The 16561-nt window shown below is 46.4% G+C and overlaps 1 protein-coding gene across 1 annotated transcript in view; it reads right to left on the bottom strand.

Moving 5' to 3' along the window:
- HIP1R (huntingtin interacting protein 1 related) overlaps positions 1 to 16561 on the bottom strand; it is a 360114-nt gene that overhangs the window by 181667 nt on the left and 161886 nt on the right. Inside the window, exon 7 of the mRNA XM_069214961.1 lies at positions 8135 to 8196. Coding sequence (XP_069071062.1) covers positions 8135 to 8196 — 62 coding nt within the window. The remainder of the gene's footprint in view (positions 1 to 8134; positions 8197 to 16561) is intronic.

Raw genomic sequence — 16561 nt, 5'->3', positions numbered from 1 at the left:
CATATGCCACGATTTACTAATAGGATGCAGGAGTCCATGAGTCCCATCAGCCACAGAGTCTGTCTCACCGAAATCCAGGATAGAGGCCGAAACATCGGAATCATAACCTGAATATCATGGTCCTGCTGCTCGGGAGGATAGGCCCGAAACTGCACTGTGTTGAGAACATCTCTGATGAAAGGGAGCGTCTTTAAAGGGAGTCAGGTGCGACTTCGGCACATTTATAGTGAACCCCAGTGAATGCAAGAGGTTTGCTGTAGTCTGGAGGAGGGAGACGACAGCCTGGGGCGAACCCGCCTTCAACAGCCAGTTGTCGAGCTAGGGGGAAGACTGAAACCCCTAGCCTGCACAGATGTACTGTGACCACCGCCATCACTTTGGTGAACACCCAAGGGGCACTGGTAAGGCTGAAGGGGAGCACTGTAAACTAAAAGTGCTCATGGCCTGTGGGCAGGCAGGATGGGGATATGGAAATATGCATCCTCCAAGTCCAACGCTACCATCCAGTCTCCGTGACCTAGAGCAGACTAGACCTGAGCTAGATAGAATAAACATTTTGAAGGGCATGTCCATAAGGTTTGCCTATACATCCCCCAATAAGCCAGGGGTACATAGCCAGGCGTGGCATCGAAAGGCCACTGTCAGTGAAATTGCCCTACCCAGCGAGTCAGACGTGTCCAAACCACATCTTATGGTAAACTTCGCTGCATCTCTCCAGTCCATAACTGCTTGAGAGAGAATGGCCTGCACGTCCTCCGGGACATGAGGCAGTACCTGCGCCACCATATTCCACAAAGTGTGGGAATAACGGCCCAATAAGCATGAGGTGTTTACCGACCTCAATGCCAAGCTGTAGGAAGAAAACATTTTCTTCCCACGCTGGTCCAGCCTCTTGGATTCCTTATATGGAGGTTTAGAAAAGAAGGTGCCCTAGGAAGTGGATGCTTGGACTACTAAGCTCTCCTGAGTGGGATGTTGAAGGAAGAAACTAGGGTCGCCCAGTGCCGGAATATGGCTGCTGCCAACTGTGCTGGATTTGGACCACGTCCCCAGCAGGACATCAGTGAGGGCTTCATTTAAGGACAACATTGGTTCCGATGGGGTGCCTCAGGCTGGAGCACCTCTGTCACGAGATTAGTCCTGACCTGCACCAACGGCAGTTCAGGGTAAAGGACCTCTGCTGTCCTATGCACCATCGTTGCATATGATGCACCCTCCTCCGAAGCCACAGTAGGAGGGGAAGAGCAAGCCAGTAACTGGAGAGGTGTCCAGTCCACTGGCCTCTCCTAGTTTATCATATCAGTCCAAAAGTTCCATTTTGATTTTTAGAGGGTCCAAAGACCCCTCCCATTCCTCACCAGTTCCTGGCTGATCAAGCAAATGCTCAGACAATGATCTGACACATGCGGGCACAGTGGGCGTTGGTATCGACATTGTGCGATGCCATTCCAGTTCATCGTTGATAAGAAAGGGGCTCGTGCCACCACTGGGTGCTAGAAGCGTAAACGTCTGGAGCAACGCCGGAAAAGGTCAACTGTATAAAGCAGGCACTGTTCCGGACCCTATATCGGATCCACGAGACCGCATTGAAGCCAGAGCCAAAGCCACCGGCCCGGAACCTGATGGGGTCCCCGGCGACCCAGCAACACCCGAAGGCACTCCGGCAGGGCCGGCTCATTCAAATACAAGACGCATGGCCTCTTAAAATTCCTTTAATTGAGCGGGGGTTGCTGCAGCTTCTGGAAAGGGAGGAAGGCAAGGAGTCGGCCCTAGCAACAATTCCACTGAACCGTGCCTGGAACGTCGACATTTCCAAGTCGCCTCGTCGGCTGAGGCGAAGTCCACTTGGACTTCTTATTCTTCTTATGCCTCTTCCCGGAGTGCCCGGAGGACATCAAGTGGGATGAAGAGGACTTGGGGCTCCTAAAATGGCCCTGCAACCTTCTCCTCAACCAGGAACTCTGTGGAGTCGCACACGCCGATGGTGACTGCCGGGCCACCATTAGCTTTAGGGACCACTCCCTCAAAGCTTTCAGAGCCATGGACCGGCAGTCCGAGCACATCTATGAGTCATGGTCACGCTCAAGACACCAAAGGCATACCTGAAAGGGATCCGTCATCGACATGGTGCGGTGGCAGGTGCTACATGGTTGAAATCCCGTCGTTCTTGAAGTCATCCTTCGCACAGACAAAAAATACTCAACAAAAAGGTCGAAAAAGGCCTGTCAAAAAGACAGTGGGGTAGCTCTATTTAGGATCCGCACTTAACCGGCACGGAAGGAAAAGAACTGATGTACATGCCCCTGAGTGGTGCCTTTATAGGCGACCGTGACGTCACAGACGGCTCCAACGACGCCACACCGATCCAAACGACACCACCTGACAGCACACGCAGGGGTATTACTCAGCAAAAGTTCCAGATTCCAAGCTGATGCCTGGAAATTCTAAAGGGAAGGAATCTGCAGCTAGAAGTCTCTATCAGATATCAAGAAATGCATCAAGGAACACGATCTGTATCTAGAATCTGTATCAATATGCCTCTGTACATCAGACTCACCACAAACCTTCTTAGAGTTCAGGAAGAAATTTAAAACTTAGATCTTCAATTACCCCCCTAGTCAGACACCGATGAGGACTTCCCAGCAATCCTAGTTTTATGTAGTAATTACTTTTTTTTACTCCTATTCTTCCAGCTGTGAAATTCAGGGGAAAAACTGATTTTCCACACTTGAAGAATCATGTTATTTTTAAAAATTGGAAAACATTTTCAGACAGTCTCTTTTAACCATCACTATGTTGCTTCCAAAAATGAGGGAGGCACAAAGGATATTCGTGTGTGTTATTATTTCTCCCTATACATACAGAATTTAATTTTACAAATCACACCCTGACAATTTCAATAGGGTCTTTCATTTGATTGAACCCGCCTTGCCTCCACTAGGTAATCCATAAAAAGCTTACAAGTAAGCTTTTTCAAACAAAGTGATTGGACTAACCTCTAACAAACACCCTGTTGTTCGTAAAGTTTTTACCCATCAAACTAGCTATGATTAATTATACTGGCACTTAGTTTTGCCCTTTTACGCTACCATTATCCAAGGCTCTTTGCTTGATTAATTTTATGGATCATTATTACTACCATAACGCACCTTCCACTCAATCTATCAACTATAGAGAGAGTCAAGACCATGATGTACTTGCTGGTTGGGATTCACACATTCAAACTCTGGATTTCCAAAGACCATCAGTTATGAATGAAGCTAGGGCTGAAACATACAGAGGAACATGACTGACAAACTGGGACTTCAGTGCTACTTAATCTCACTCCAATCCTATTATGAGCAAGTTACATAGACTTAACACAGCATACTGAGAGAAATGACAGAAGAACATGCAATCTCTTGCTCTCAGGACATGTGGTGTTTCTGAGAAGCTGATCATGGATGAAGATAAGAGCCCAGTTTTCTATTCTATTACTCGCCTTCATTGTTAATAGTTCAAACACTTTCTTTCTGGCAACCTGTGTCCCTTTGGGGGCCATCTTGCTCAATGACCCACCCAATGCCATCTTAAGTTTCTACAGGACTAGGCAGCGTGCACCACCCAATAACAAATTGATTCATTTATTCACTTCCCAACTCTTGGCAGAATGTCACATTAAGGTTGTGTAACACCTTTAGTTTTATACAGCCTGGCTTCTAGAAATGCCGTATTCAACTGCATTTCTATCACTGCATATTTTTGCGAGAACAGAGGAACTATTTTGTACACAAACATAAGCACATTTTCAGCTTTATTCCATACTTTTCGCGGGATGTCTTTCAGGAAAGTTGGACTAAGGCCCTGGACTTCCAAACAACTCCACAAAAACGCTCTATGGCAAATGATGAACACAGCTTTCAAAGACCTCAGAGTAGGAATACGTAAAAACTTGAAATAGAGATTTTCCCCAGCATAACTCGTCCCTTAGGGGACCTTAAACCTGAAAGGGACGCTTATCTGAGCTCTGTACAGTAATTCATCAGGCAATGTCCCCTGGAGACGCATGTGAAGAAACAGTTTGACAAACAGCATTAAACCAATAACTTCTTCCACAGTTTGCTACTGGTGAAAATGTACAGTATTCAGAGTTTTCGATAAATTTAATTGCTGCGCAGTCTGGCAGTAAAAGCTGCAAAGAAGGTGAAATACTAGATAGCTGTGCAGTTTCTTTCTCCAGAGTTAAGTTAGTGCTTTGTGAAAAGTGGTGACACTTTCAGCGCTAGGAACAGAAATCTCCCCTTTGACTAAAGTTAGGACCTATGTTGACGACAGAAACCTCTCCACATGACCTCTACTCCAAGGTACCTCTCTCATGGCCACAGGTAAACGTTGCTCGACAGTATGGGTAGTCGGTGCTTAACTTGTGTAAATAAATAGGTACAAAATTAAGTGCAGAGCCCCAAGTTTTTCTTAAGAGCTTGCCTCTGGTTTGGCCAAATCCCGACACTGCTGAAAACAAAGGCGTTGTCTTTCTCTTTTTTCCACCACCCTACTCGTCCTGCCCTATCACCCATGTTTTCTATCTTTTTCTTCGTTTTTTACCTTTCCCTCCCCTTGCTCTTGGTTAAATTCTGATGCTAAAAAATAATCTTGGTCCAAAAAAATGAGTGTCCACCACCGGCACAAATTAAGCTCCATGGGCAGTCCCATTTTACTTATACTGGCCACTATGGTTTTTGATCATATCATCAGTTGACCGAAAAACTATCCTGAGATGACCAGTTCATGCAAAACCACCCACTGACCTCATACTGATGGAGAACGATCTGCCATTTTACATTCTATACATTGAAGAAGGCTCACAAAGGGCAACAGAGTACCCTTTTCACTAGTCATCCTTACGTGCCCTATGAGGATCTTAAGTTGCAATATTTTAGTAAATCCTTCACATGAACGTTATCCCAAGGACATGCATTGTTTACTTACTAACTAGAACATCATATCATCATGATTAGACAATGGAACTACCCAAGATGGTCAAAACCTGGTCTGGCTGAACTCGACACGGTCCTTTAGTTTCCGACACACCAGCAGCTACATAATGGCTCTGGCTATCTGCAAAATGAAACACTGCTCCACTGCCTAGACGTCAGTGTACATTACAAGAAGTTGCCCCCCCGGAAACACCAGTTAAACTGAGAAGGGGCTAGTTGGGAGATTCCTCTGGACATCCTTCAGGACCTTTTTCAGGCACTTTTTCTAATGTCACACAGAGGTTAGATCCCATGCTAAAGAAGTAGCCTGGGTTCATTCTCTGTAGCCAGTTTCCACCCTTCCCTCAATCAGAATCTTCAGAGATTTACGCCTGCGGGTGGAGTTTAATATACAATTCTAGGCAGAGCTGACACGGCTGATCAGTGATTGCGCCATGTGCTGCTGCGGGCCCTTAACCACCACACCATGCCAGCTCTGGTCAGTTTAAGGCCTGCAGTATAGGTACTTTTTCCATTCTCAAACTCTGGGTACATCTTTCATTTTATCATCTGCTCAGTATACATTTTCTTTTGATGTTGAGAATTGAACACTTCTCACACTGTCCACACTGAATGACAAACATTACATTTTATTTTGCTATCTAGTTGTTATTTTGCACAATTTCTAGCTGACCCTACAGTGTCCCTTAAAAAGTAGGGACTTACTAATTTTTTATCATGTCTGTTTTTGGCATAGTTTGATTATAGCTGTAAAGTGGATCAACTTCAAACTCCTCGTCCACGCATACAGAAGCTCCATGACGTAGGGTCCACCTACCTCAACCACCGCATCGCCTTCTACTCCCCCACCAGACATCTACATTCCACTCAACAGGCACTAGCCACCGAACTCTGCATAGGTAAGACCTCGGCCGGAGGAAACTCCTTTGCCTACCTCTCAGCAAAGAGCTGGAACACCTTGCCTCTTCACCTCAGGCAGACACCATCATTGCCTCAATTCAGGAAGGACCTTAAGGCCTGGCTCTTCGACTGAAGCACAGAGGACCGACCCTTTTAGCGCCTTGAGACCTTTACGGATGAGTAGTTGTGCTCTATAAAGATGATTGATTGAAGTAGCCCCCATGGCACAGCTTAAATCTTCAGCCATGAGTGACTTTTTATCCAGCAGCCCTTTGCTGTCCAAGTTGGTATTCTAAGAGCTATACTTTAATGCTGAAATCAAAACTACGAGTCTCAACATTCAATGTCTGGCTGTCTAAAATAAAAAAATAAAAAAATGTCTGGCTAAGTGTCACACAGCACGTGCCTCACTTTGCATCTATGTCAAAATAATGTTTCCCTAAAAATTATATATTCCAGGTACTCAGATATAAATGTGTTCAAAACCAAAGAAAGCATGCAATTTTAAGACCAAAACGCTATGGTTGAAAAATGCACTTGAGGAACCTGCTAAGCCAAAACCTATTGTCCACCTTGAACTATTAACTTTGATGCATAGAACAGGCCACCCTATCCGCATAGAACACGGTCTCTAAATCCTACTTGCTGAACGTACCTCTATAATTCCCAATAAATCCTTGCACAAGACTCTCAAAAGGCCCCTTAAATAGTGTTTTAAGTCTTTGACCAATCTTAGTGCCTTGTAATGCACCATCTGCACTCAATGCACCCAAATTCCTTGGGGAAGAATCAATTGATTGTCCAATTCTAGCACGTATGCCTGATGTGACTTTCTCAATGCACTTACAAATGCAGAATTTGCAACTACATTTCCCATAAACTGCTTAGAGGAGAAGGCCCTCTTATCCCAAGCGTAATATGTGGTGTTGCATACAAAATTCTATTATTAGAGAACACTGAAGGTCCCTTACTGCCAATTTGGAACCCTGAAAATAACATGGCGTACGATTACCAATTTTAAACGGTAGTCACTATATATACATTGGAAGTCTGAAAGTCTGGGCTGACCTGCTAAAATGTAAACACATGGCTCGAAGGTCACAGTGCAATGCCATTACTGAAACTTACATAGCAATCTTACCAGCTTTAAAAGCCTTATTCACCCATGCATTAACTCAACTTCCTTCTGCATTTAGCCAGTTCTATATGGAAGGCAGCGAAAACCAAGACTGGAGCTGTTTATGCGTCTATGTCCTCACATTACCTTGAGACAGCTCTGGCTAGCACCACGCAAAGCTGCCAGCGGGTGGGATTTTAGGGGTGAAGATCATGGAAGTTCCAGGGGCGCAGCAAGGGTAGCGAATAGAAAGGCAGAGACGTGTTAAGGTCTGGGCAAAGTGAACAATTGGCCAGGGCCCCACCTTCCAGTGGGCCCTCGAGATTGAAACTTCTCCCTATTAGACTTCTGCCTGGTTTAAGTCTTTATCTAAACCCCTCTCCACCACTAATTCAACCACTTTTCGTGACGGCAAAAAGCTGCCTGGGGCATTTTAGATCAGTGTGTCGCAACCTGTGGTCCGGGGACCCCTGGGGTCCGTGAAGCCCCATCAGGGGGTCCACGACTGCTTACAAGATTCAGTAATATTAACAGATTAGGTCGCTAGCTTTCAGTAATGACTCAGTGGGGGGTCCCCGGATTCCAATAATGATTCAGTGGGGATCCCCGGGTTCAAGTATTGATAAAGGGGGAGTCCACAGAAGTCAAAAGGTTGGGAACCACTGTTTTAGACAGTTATCTGAAAACGTATGGTATTACCCGTTTAGCTTCCGGTATTACCACACTACCTCCCAGTGACCCCAGCGGGGGAGTGCGTTGGGGGAGGGTGCGCTAGGTGGTGGGGGTTAACTTTCCAATGCCCCGGTTATTTTTGCCAACTCCGCACCAATACGGTGGTCAGACGTTTGGCATACAGGTGGAACAACGGCTTCTGGGCACTACACGGCAGAGCAGCCCAGTGCTATGCGGCCAGACGCAGAGGGGGCAGAATAACCTGGTAAAATAAATGTCAGTTTTATAAGGGAGCAGCAAAAGATCTCACGAGCTATTCTAGATTTTTTGCTGAGCTTCTCAATCGTTGCAAAGTAAGTACAATATTTATATTTGTCTCCAAGTAATACCACTAAAAGCACATTGAATACTCATTAATCGCGTTTAATCCTCTTCATCGAATTGAAAGGCATTTTGTCTCGCTGCTTACCGGACTCTGCGAGCCTGAGCTCACAATCCAGGTAGTCGAACATCTCCACCGTGAGCTGGAATCTGCAAAGAAAGAGGCAGAGGTGATCATTGCACAGGGACGGGCGCGGGGACAATTTAGCAAAACATTTTCAGAGCAGACCGGTGCACTCACTGTGTTGTGGAAGGGCCATTAAAGAGAAAAATTGGAATTGAAGGAGTTAAAACTTGGTAAGACGTGGACGCTATTTTGTGGTCGCATTCCGGTGTGAAAACATCCAACAATTAGGGGGGGGGTGGGGGGGGGGGGGGGGGGAGATAGCTGGTTTTCTTTTTTGGTAACAGATCTACAAGTAATATGCTGAATACTGGATTCAAAATTGGGTCATTCGCTGGCATTACCTCACAGCGGTGTAATAAAACGAAACGTGTTTTAACTGCTGTGACGTCACACAGGCTGACCGCCACTTGCCCCATCATCAAATTATGCGGTGTAATGCGGAACATTTCTGAAAGCATTACTTCATTATTTGGCAATTTTTACCCATGTTAACACTGCCCTACCAAAGGTTTCACCCCATTAGTACCACTTTATCACACAAAAAACAGCAATAAACTACTGAAACTACTGTAAGGGGACCAGTCAACCGTTTCAAAGGGTCTTCCACAACAGGACAACACAACAGCTGTCTCTTCTTTTTAGTAAGGTTTGATCTAGAACCTTTAAAAAAAAAAATCAGCAAATTATGCAGCAGATGATAGATTATGTAGCAAGTGTGGCAAATCCATAATTATGTGGAAAATGCTGCCACATCGCATAATTCCAGTGGCCCTAGGTATTCACACTAAGGGTCTCATTACGAGTCTGGCGGTCACTAGACCGCCAGACTCACGGATAGCGGTCGGACCGCCACATTACAACCCTGGCAGTCGGGCCACCAGGGAACCGCTAGCTCCACCAGGATCAGAGATCCCAGTGGTCTGAACGTGGCAGCGGTCCTAATCCACCAGGGCAGCTCTGCAAGTAGCGCTCACAACCGCCTTCTCTGCCAGCAGTTTCATGGCGGTACCACTGAACGGGTGCAGGGGGCCCCAGCACTGTCCATGCACTTGGCATGGGCAGTGCAGGGGCCCCCCTGGCTAGCACACTTGCAATGATCATTATCTGCTTTGCAGGCAGTGAACATTGCAAGGGTGCTGGAGCACCCTGTGCTCTACAGCATTTGCACCAGCTCGATTACGAGCCAGAGACAATGCTGTAGGCTGTTTCCCGCTAGGCCAGCAGGTAGAAACTCAGGTTTCCATCCGTTGAACTAGCAGGAAACTCTTAATGGGGCTGGCGGGGAGGTAGCCAGTATGGTGGCAACCTCCCCGCCGAAGTTCAGGGGACAGTGTAAACTGTCTGCCAAACTCGTAATCAGCCCCTAAGTCTGGGCTTAGGTAGATAAAAATAATAGGAAGTTCCAACTGAGATCACAGACAACTCTAGATTCATTCTTCTTATCCATTATAACATTTGAAGCCCCATGATGTAAAATCTTTAAATATAGATGGTTAACGGACAAGAATGGTGATACTTTTCACAAAGTGGTTCTTAGTGACAAGAAATAAACAAAAGCGAAACAAAAAATTGTCTATGAAGTCGCTCAGAACCCTGACGTTCTGAGTGACAGATGCAAAAAGATGACCTCTGGAACAAATTAGATGAGGCCCATGAGCTTCTCAGATCTACACTAGCTACCCGTGCTGTATCCAGACAGAGTTGCAATGGAGCTTTTTCAATGTACTTGGAAGCATATTTTTATGACACCCGTTCACATATGAGCTTCTCAAAGATCCAGGCATATTCATATATGATATTCATGTATTTGGAAAAACGGTACGAGACGGGTACTCTAAATCCGAGAACTCCACAGGTGTTATCCTAAATACTCCGGAGGAAATATTTGTGAAAGGGGGGTGTAGGAGGCTGGCCTGGAGTGCAGTGGACACCTCTGGTGTTGGCACCTTATATCAGGTCCAGGCAACTCTTATTAGTATGTTACAGTGTCTAGAAAGCCAGGGCTCTCTAGTGGTAACTGTGGTGAGCAGCCAAGACGTATCTAGGAGGAGTGTGAAGCACTTGCAATACCACAGTAGTCACACAGTAACTTATCACACATGAAAGGAACCACACAATGTTGAAAAAATAAGGGGACTTTGTTATAGTAACACTGAACTAGAATACTATAAGCAATCCCCCCTCTCTGGAGGTAAGTACACATAAAATATAGACAGGTAAATACTAGGAATTAGCATAGAAACATTAGTAATAGCAAGAAATAGCAAGGGCCCTATAGAGGGGCCAAACCATATACTAAAATAGTGGAATGCGAGAATGGGTCCTCCACTAGAGGATATGGAGCGGCTAGCAAAGGGCTGGAAGAGTATGGAACCCCAAGAGGTGAGCATCTAGAAGACCCCCAGTGACTAGGAGAGCAGAGGTAAGTTACCTGGTCATCTCATAGGCTAACATAGAGACTTAGGGGGTCATTTTGACCCTAGCGGTACGAGACCACCAGGGCTAAAATGACGAAAGCACCGCCAACAGGCTGGCGGTGCTTCCTGGGGTATTACAACCACGGCAGAAGTGCAGCGGTCGCACCGGCGGTATTCCGCCACATTTGCCCCGGCGGTGATAATCCGCCTGGGCAGCGCTGCTAGCAGCGCTGCCCAGGAGATTACGAATCCCCGACCGCCAGCCTTTTTACCGCCAGGAAAAGGCTGGCGGTACGGGGAGTCGTGGGGCCCCTGGGGGCCCCTGCACTGCCCATGGCAGTGCAGGGGCCCCCTGACAGGGCCCCATGCGGTTTTTCACTGTCTGCTATGCAGACAGTGAAAAGCGAGACGGGTGCAACTGCACCCGTCGCACGGCCGCAACACCGCCGGCTCCCTTTGGAGCCGGCTCCTGTGTTGCGGCCCACATCCCCGCTGGGCTGGCGGGCGGAAACTTGGTTTCCGCCCAGCGGGGATGTCAAAATGGGCACCGCATGAGTGCGGCCGCACAGCGGTTACAACTTGCCAATGTTGTAATGAGGCCCTTAGTATTGGAACAATGCAAGAACAGGACCAGACCGGTGGAACCCAACGGTTAATTCCGGATGAAGAGGAGCTGTAAAAGAAGGGGACAGAGTCCAGTTCACGCAGGAGTGCCTAGGTGGGGCAGGAGGCAATGCCCACTCTCCTGTGGGTGAAGATCCAGGTGAACGGTGGTGGATGAAGTTTAGCTGCAGGAGTCGTCCCTGAAGTTGTCTAGGAGCTGTCCCTCGATGGTCGCCGGATTGCAGACGGGTCAATGGTCTGGAGAACCACTGACAAGCACAACCAAAAACAAATTGTAGCTGGAGAAGATTTGCAGGGCTGAAGAGAACCAGCAAGGTCCTGGGGACTCGACCCTTAGAGGGGAGTCCGAGCTGACCCTAAGAAGACAGGAGAGCCAGCAGAAGCAGTCAGAGCCCCCACGAGCAACCCAATGGCAGCAGACACAGTAAGTCGCAGTGAGGCCCAGACAGCACACCTGAAGAGGAGTCTCACGACGCTGCAGCAGCAGAGAGGAGACTGTCCTTGCGGAGGCAGAGAGCTAGAGGCTGGGGTTACTTGAAGATCCCTCTGAGCAGGAGTTAACAAGCTTTGGTTGCTGCATCAGTTGCGGTGCACAGGAATTCCGTCCTGGGGAAGAGGCAAAGGCTCATCGTCTCCCAAGTTGGACAGAAGGCAGTGAGGACCCAGGGGACCACTCAGAACTACCAACTGTGTTGGAGAATCTTCGCAGGGCCAGAGGACAGCAGATCTCAGCAGCTGGATGTCATTGCCTTAGGTGCCTGCAGACACAGGGGAGTGACTCCTTCACTCCAAAGGAGAGTTCTTCTTGCTTCTTTGGTGCAGCTGAAGTCTGGCCAACCCCAGAGGATGCACAGCCATGGAAATGTTGCAAAGTGCTGAAAGGAGCCCAGAAACAATGTTGCAAGAAGAGGACATCTCGCTGTTGCAGTCTTGTTCGGTTCTTGTGGAGTCCAGCAGCGGTTCCCGTGGCCAGGAGCAGAATAGGTTGTTGCAGAGGAGTCCTGGTGGAGTCTTGCATGCAAATCTGGGGACTCACTCACAAGGGAGTCCCTTAATAGCCCGAAAAGGGGCTTGGTCACTTTGCAAGGTGACCAACTATCAGAGGGGATCACTGATGTAATTTGCCTAACCTGACCACTGAGATGCTCCCAGGGGCCTCTGCCCATCCTGGTTTCAAGATGGCAGACTCAAGTGGCCACCTGGAGGAGCTCTGGGCACCACCCCTGGGAATGTGATGGACAGGGGAGTGGTCACTCCTGTTTCTTTTGTGTAGTTCTGTGCCAGAGCAGGGACTGGGGTTCCCTGGACTGGTGCAAACCAGATTATGCAAGGAGGGCACCAAATGTGCCCTTCAAAGCAAGCCGGTGGTGTGGGGAGGCTACCCCTCTCCAGCCTTGTAACATCTATTTCCAAGGGAGAGGAGATTGCACCCCTCTCCCACAGGAAATCCATTGTTCTGCTTTCCCTTGCTTGAGCTGGCCAAGCAGCAGGAGGGCAGAATCCTCCCTGAGGGGCTGCAGTAGCGTGGACTTCTCACAGACCCTGAAAAACTGGTAAGAGGAATACTGGGGGGCGATCTAAGCAGCTCCCTGAGTGCATGGAATCATGCCACCAATACTGGCATCAGTATTGGGGTATGAGTCTGATATGTTTGAACCAAACATGCCTAGGTTCGGGGTTACCATTATGTAGCTGGACCATAGGTAGTGACCTATGGCCAGAACATAACTAAAATATCTTCCCCGTACTTATGAAATCCGGGGAATTGAAAACTGGAGTTCATAGGGGCACCTCTGCTCTTGCAGGGGTGCCCACACACACAGGGACCTGCATCCTGCCCTAGGGCTGAAAGGGCCTACCACAGGTGTGACTTACAGTGACCTGGAGTAGTGACCAGCAGTGAAAGGGTGCATGCACCTTTTCACGCAGGCTGCAATGGCAGGCCTGCAGACACAGTTTGCATGGGTTCCCATGGGTGGCATAAGACATGCTGCAGCCCATGGGGGATCCCTGGTGTACCAATACCCTGGGTACGTAAGTACCATTTACCAGGGACTTGCAGGGGTACATCAGTATGCCAATTGTGGGGTGTAAAGGGTACCAAGGCAACCAAATTTAGCAGAGAGCACACAATCACTGGGGTCCTGGTTAGCAGGATCCCAGTGAAAACAGTAAGCACACTGACAATAGGCAAAAAGTGGGGGTAACCATGCCAAAAAGAAAGACTTTCCTACAGGTGGCCTGAATATACCACGCTTCATTCAATTCATATTTATTCCTTGAAACACACAATGTGATTGGATTGCTTCTTGAGTCAAAGGGATGTTAGCACTTCCACCGGAATGGGTCCTGGGGGCAGCTCTGGTGCAAGAATTTTCAGAGCCTTGAGCTTAATGACATTTTGCAGTTCAGGCACTCTCTTTCCCCTAGCAACAAAGTATTTATGAGACCATTTATTTGCAATCTGGATGCCTCTTTTGGCCAATTGTGGTGTGGCAGTAAGACAGCCGGCTGCACAGTCTTTGAAGTAGAACTACAAACAACAACAAAAAGGAATGAATCAAATTCTGCGGTGAATCTCAGCCACAGGTTAGGATTCTAGTTTGCTGTCCAGAATACATTTTTACACACTGTGCAAAAGTACTTAAGGAATGGGAACAACCACACACAAATCCGTCTTGCCACCAACCCAACAGGGACGATGCGGCCTAATCTACTAGGCCACAGCCCTTCATCATTGATATTCAAGTAATATTAGAGATGTTTCAGCCTTTCAGTCTCTTTAGTGAGGTACAACGTGTGTCCAAGGGAACAAAGAGTCACAGTTCCACATCTGGCTATACATGTTTCACTGCAGGTAGCTCACTGAGAAAAACAAGCTCAGGCAATGCCATCAGGCCTAGCGTATAAACGAAAGCGCGTCTGCTTCCACTGACAGGCTTAGGCACTGTGGCATTGTACAACAGAGTAGACTCCAGGCACGTCTCATCATAAGCCAGGTTTATTTCCTGTATGCACACAATGAGCCACCAGCACCAACATACAACAAAAAGTAGGGCTCCAACTCACTGACTCGTATTTAAAATAGAACATTCCTAAACACAATTGAGAACAATAAACTCCCTTAAACCATTCCACTATGAATGAGGATACTAATGGTATTCAATAAGTCATTACACATGCACTCTCACACTCATGCATCCATTCATTTACCCATTGACCCAATGTTGCAGTCACCCACGTACGCAACAAAATAAAACACACACAAACTCAACAGCATATGCATATTAAAAGGATAGAAGTAGAATAAAGAAAACAAGATGCCACCTCAGCACAGCAGCAGGGGGCTGCCTTGCACTGATATTTTGCATAGTGTATCACTGCTTTAAGGTTCCAGCACAGCTGCCATATCTAGAAGCAACAAGTTGGCAAACTTGGCATGGTAAAACAAGGACGCTCACACTTTGAATCTGTATATTATCACAGACCTTGAACACGGTAGGCATTGTTTGTACTAGAATATGTCTAAATGCCAGGAAAGAACTGAAATATAAAAAAAATAATGAAACTCTATGGAAAATACCAATCCATAATGGTCACCTAGATTAGAGGCTGTGACTGCACGGGACGCAGAGCATCACAAATAAAATGAGCGGTAAGCAAGTGCCAAATTAGCGCAACCTGGGGGGGTGTAGTATGAGAAAGAAAGAAAGGGGAACTATACAATGAGAAAATGGAAAACTAAAGGATTGGTCCAACAGCTTTGAATCACACTAATTTTCAGGCAGATGTGCACGTGCATTCAGACACATACCATAACTCACTGGGCAAGAGCCAATGGCTGAAGTGGGCTGACCCTTTGTCCCATGCTGTTCACTTTGATGGATGGAAACAGAGTGGAAATGGCACTCACATAGACCAATCCCAATAGCAGAACAGAGCTCAACCAAAGCCGCTCTATGTATGCATATAAATGTGTCTATCACTCAGAGGTGGTCGCCACTGTCATTATAGTTAGGTCAGAGTTTCCACAGGAAGATCATTTTTTTTCTTTAATGATTTTGACACCACTTGAGGAATCTGCACAACAGTTTTAAAAAAATGTTCATCCACTTTGGCTACTGCATAGAAAGGTTCGCAATGATCGGTCAAGTAGGGGCCAAGAAAAAGGTGGGTTCCCTTTAGTGCAAGTTCCCTTGTTAATTCCCATTGGAACTTTGCTCCCTAATACAGAAAAATGGTTGATTGAAATTACACCAAATTGGAAAAAAGTTCAGAATTTACTTAGAAAGTACGCTTTATGTTAGTTACTAAATCCATGCAACCGTTTTCAAGAAATTAGTGTTTAGAGAGGGGCTTGGGTTGAGTCTGAACAGATTAACCCTCAGAAAATGTTAGGTATATCTGGACGTCTGGTCCCATTGGTGTCCCACTCGACTCCTATGGTACAGATAAATTAAAATTCAGCCAATTCTGATTGGCTGAGGGGGAGTTTTTGCCCTTTGGTCATTTTGGTTTTGCAAATACCAGTGCTGGTACATCAGTGCAGAGTGATCCGATTGGCTAGCCACAACGATGAAGAAAATGTTACAACTGCCATTACAGGACTCGGGGACTCAGTCCACAAATGCAGAAAAAACAAAATGAAAGACCACATAAGGAGTCCAGGTGGACAGAAAGGTACCCTCTATCAAGTCACATAAAAAAAATAAAAAAAAACATTGGGCCAGGGAACCAGCACAGGTTCAACTCAGAAATGAGAATAAACAAATAAATTCACAGAAAAAACAAAGGTTAAAATGATGTTATAGGTGGGTGAGATAATAACATCTAAAAGTATGTTAAAATAAAAAAAATAAAACCCAGAAATTCACTGAAACAAACATTGGTTAAAGTGATGTTACTGTTGGGTGTTGAAGCGAGATAAGAACTAAAGTTAAAAAAAAAAAAACATGAAATGTGCCAGTTGTAGGTTAGTGAACTTAGTATAAGTTGCACCCCTGTCATGCACTGCACATAACCTTGCATATTACTTCACTCATGACATGATCAGTGATATCAGTGATGACATAACTGATGATATCTCAAATGAAAGATGATCTAAGCTGGAGGGTCTGTAGAAAAGCACGCCAGTGTCGGTTGGTTGTCTAGGATGGTTTCACACACAGCAGTTTCAAATAATATGATCACTACTTTGTAAGCTTGCTAGTTGAGCAGACTTCATTCTTCAGCACTTCAGGACTGATCAATTATTTCCCCGGAGATGCTGAAGATCTCTTCGGTTCAAGCACTCATAGATGATTTTAGTAAGATACATTTTTATTTTTCTGCTGATGCCTCTGGAATT

Source organism: Pleurodeles waltl, chromosome 11 (genome assembly GCF_031143425.1).
Source record: "Pleurodeles waltl isolate 20211129_DDA chromosome 11, aPleWal1.hap1.20221129, whole genome shotgun sequence".
In the NCBI taxonomy this organism is placed as follows: Eukaryota; Metazoa; Chordata; class Amphibia; order Caudata; family Salamandridae; genus Pleurodeles; species Pleurodeles waltl.
This window is presented reverse-complemented; position numbering and strand designations above follow the sequence as displayed.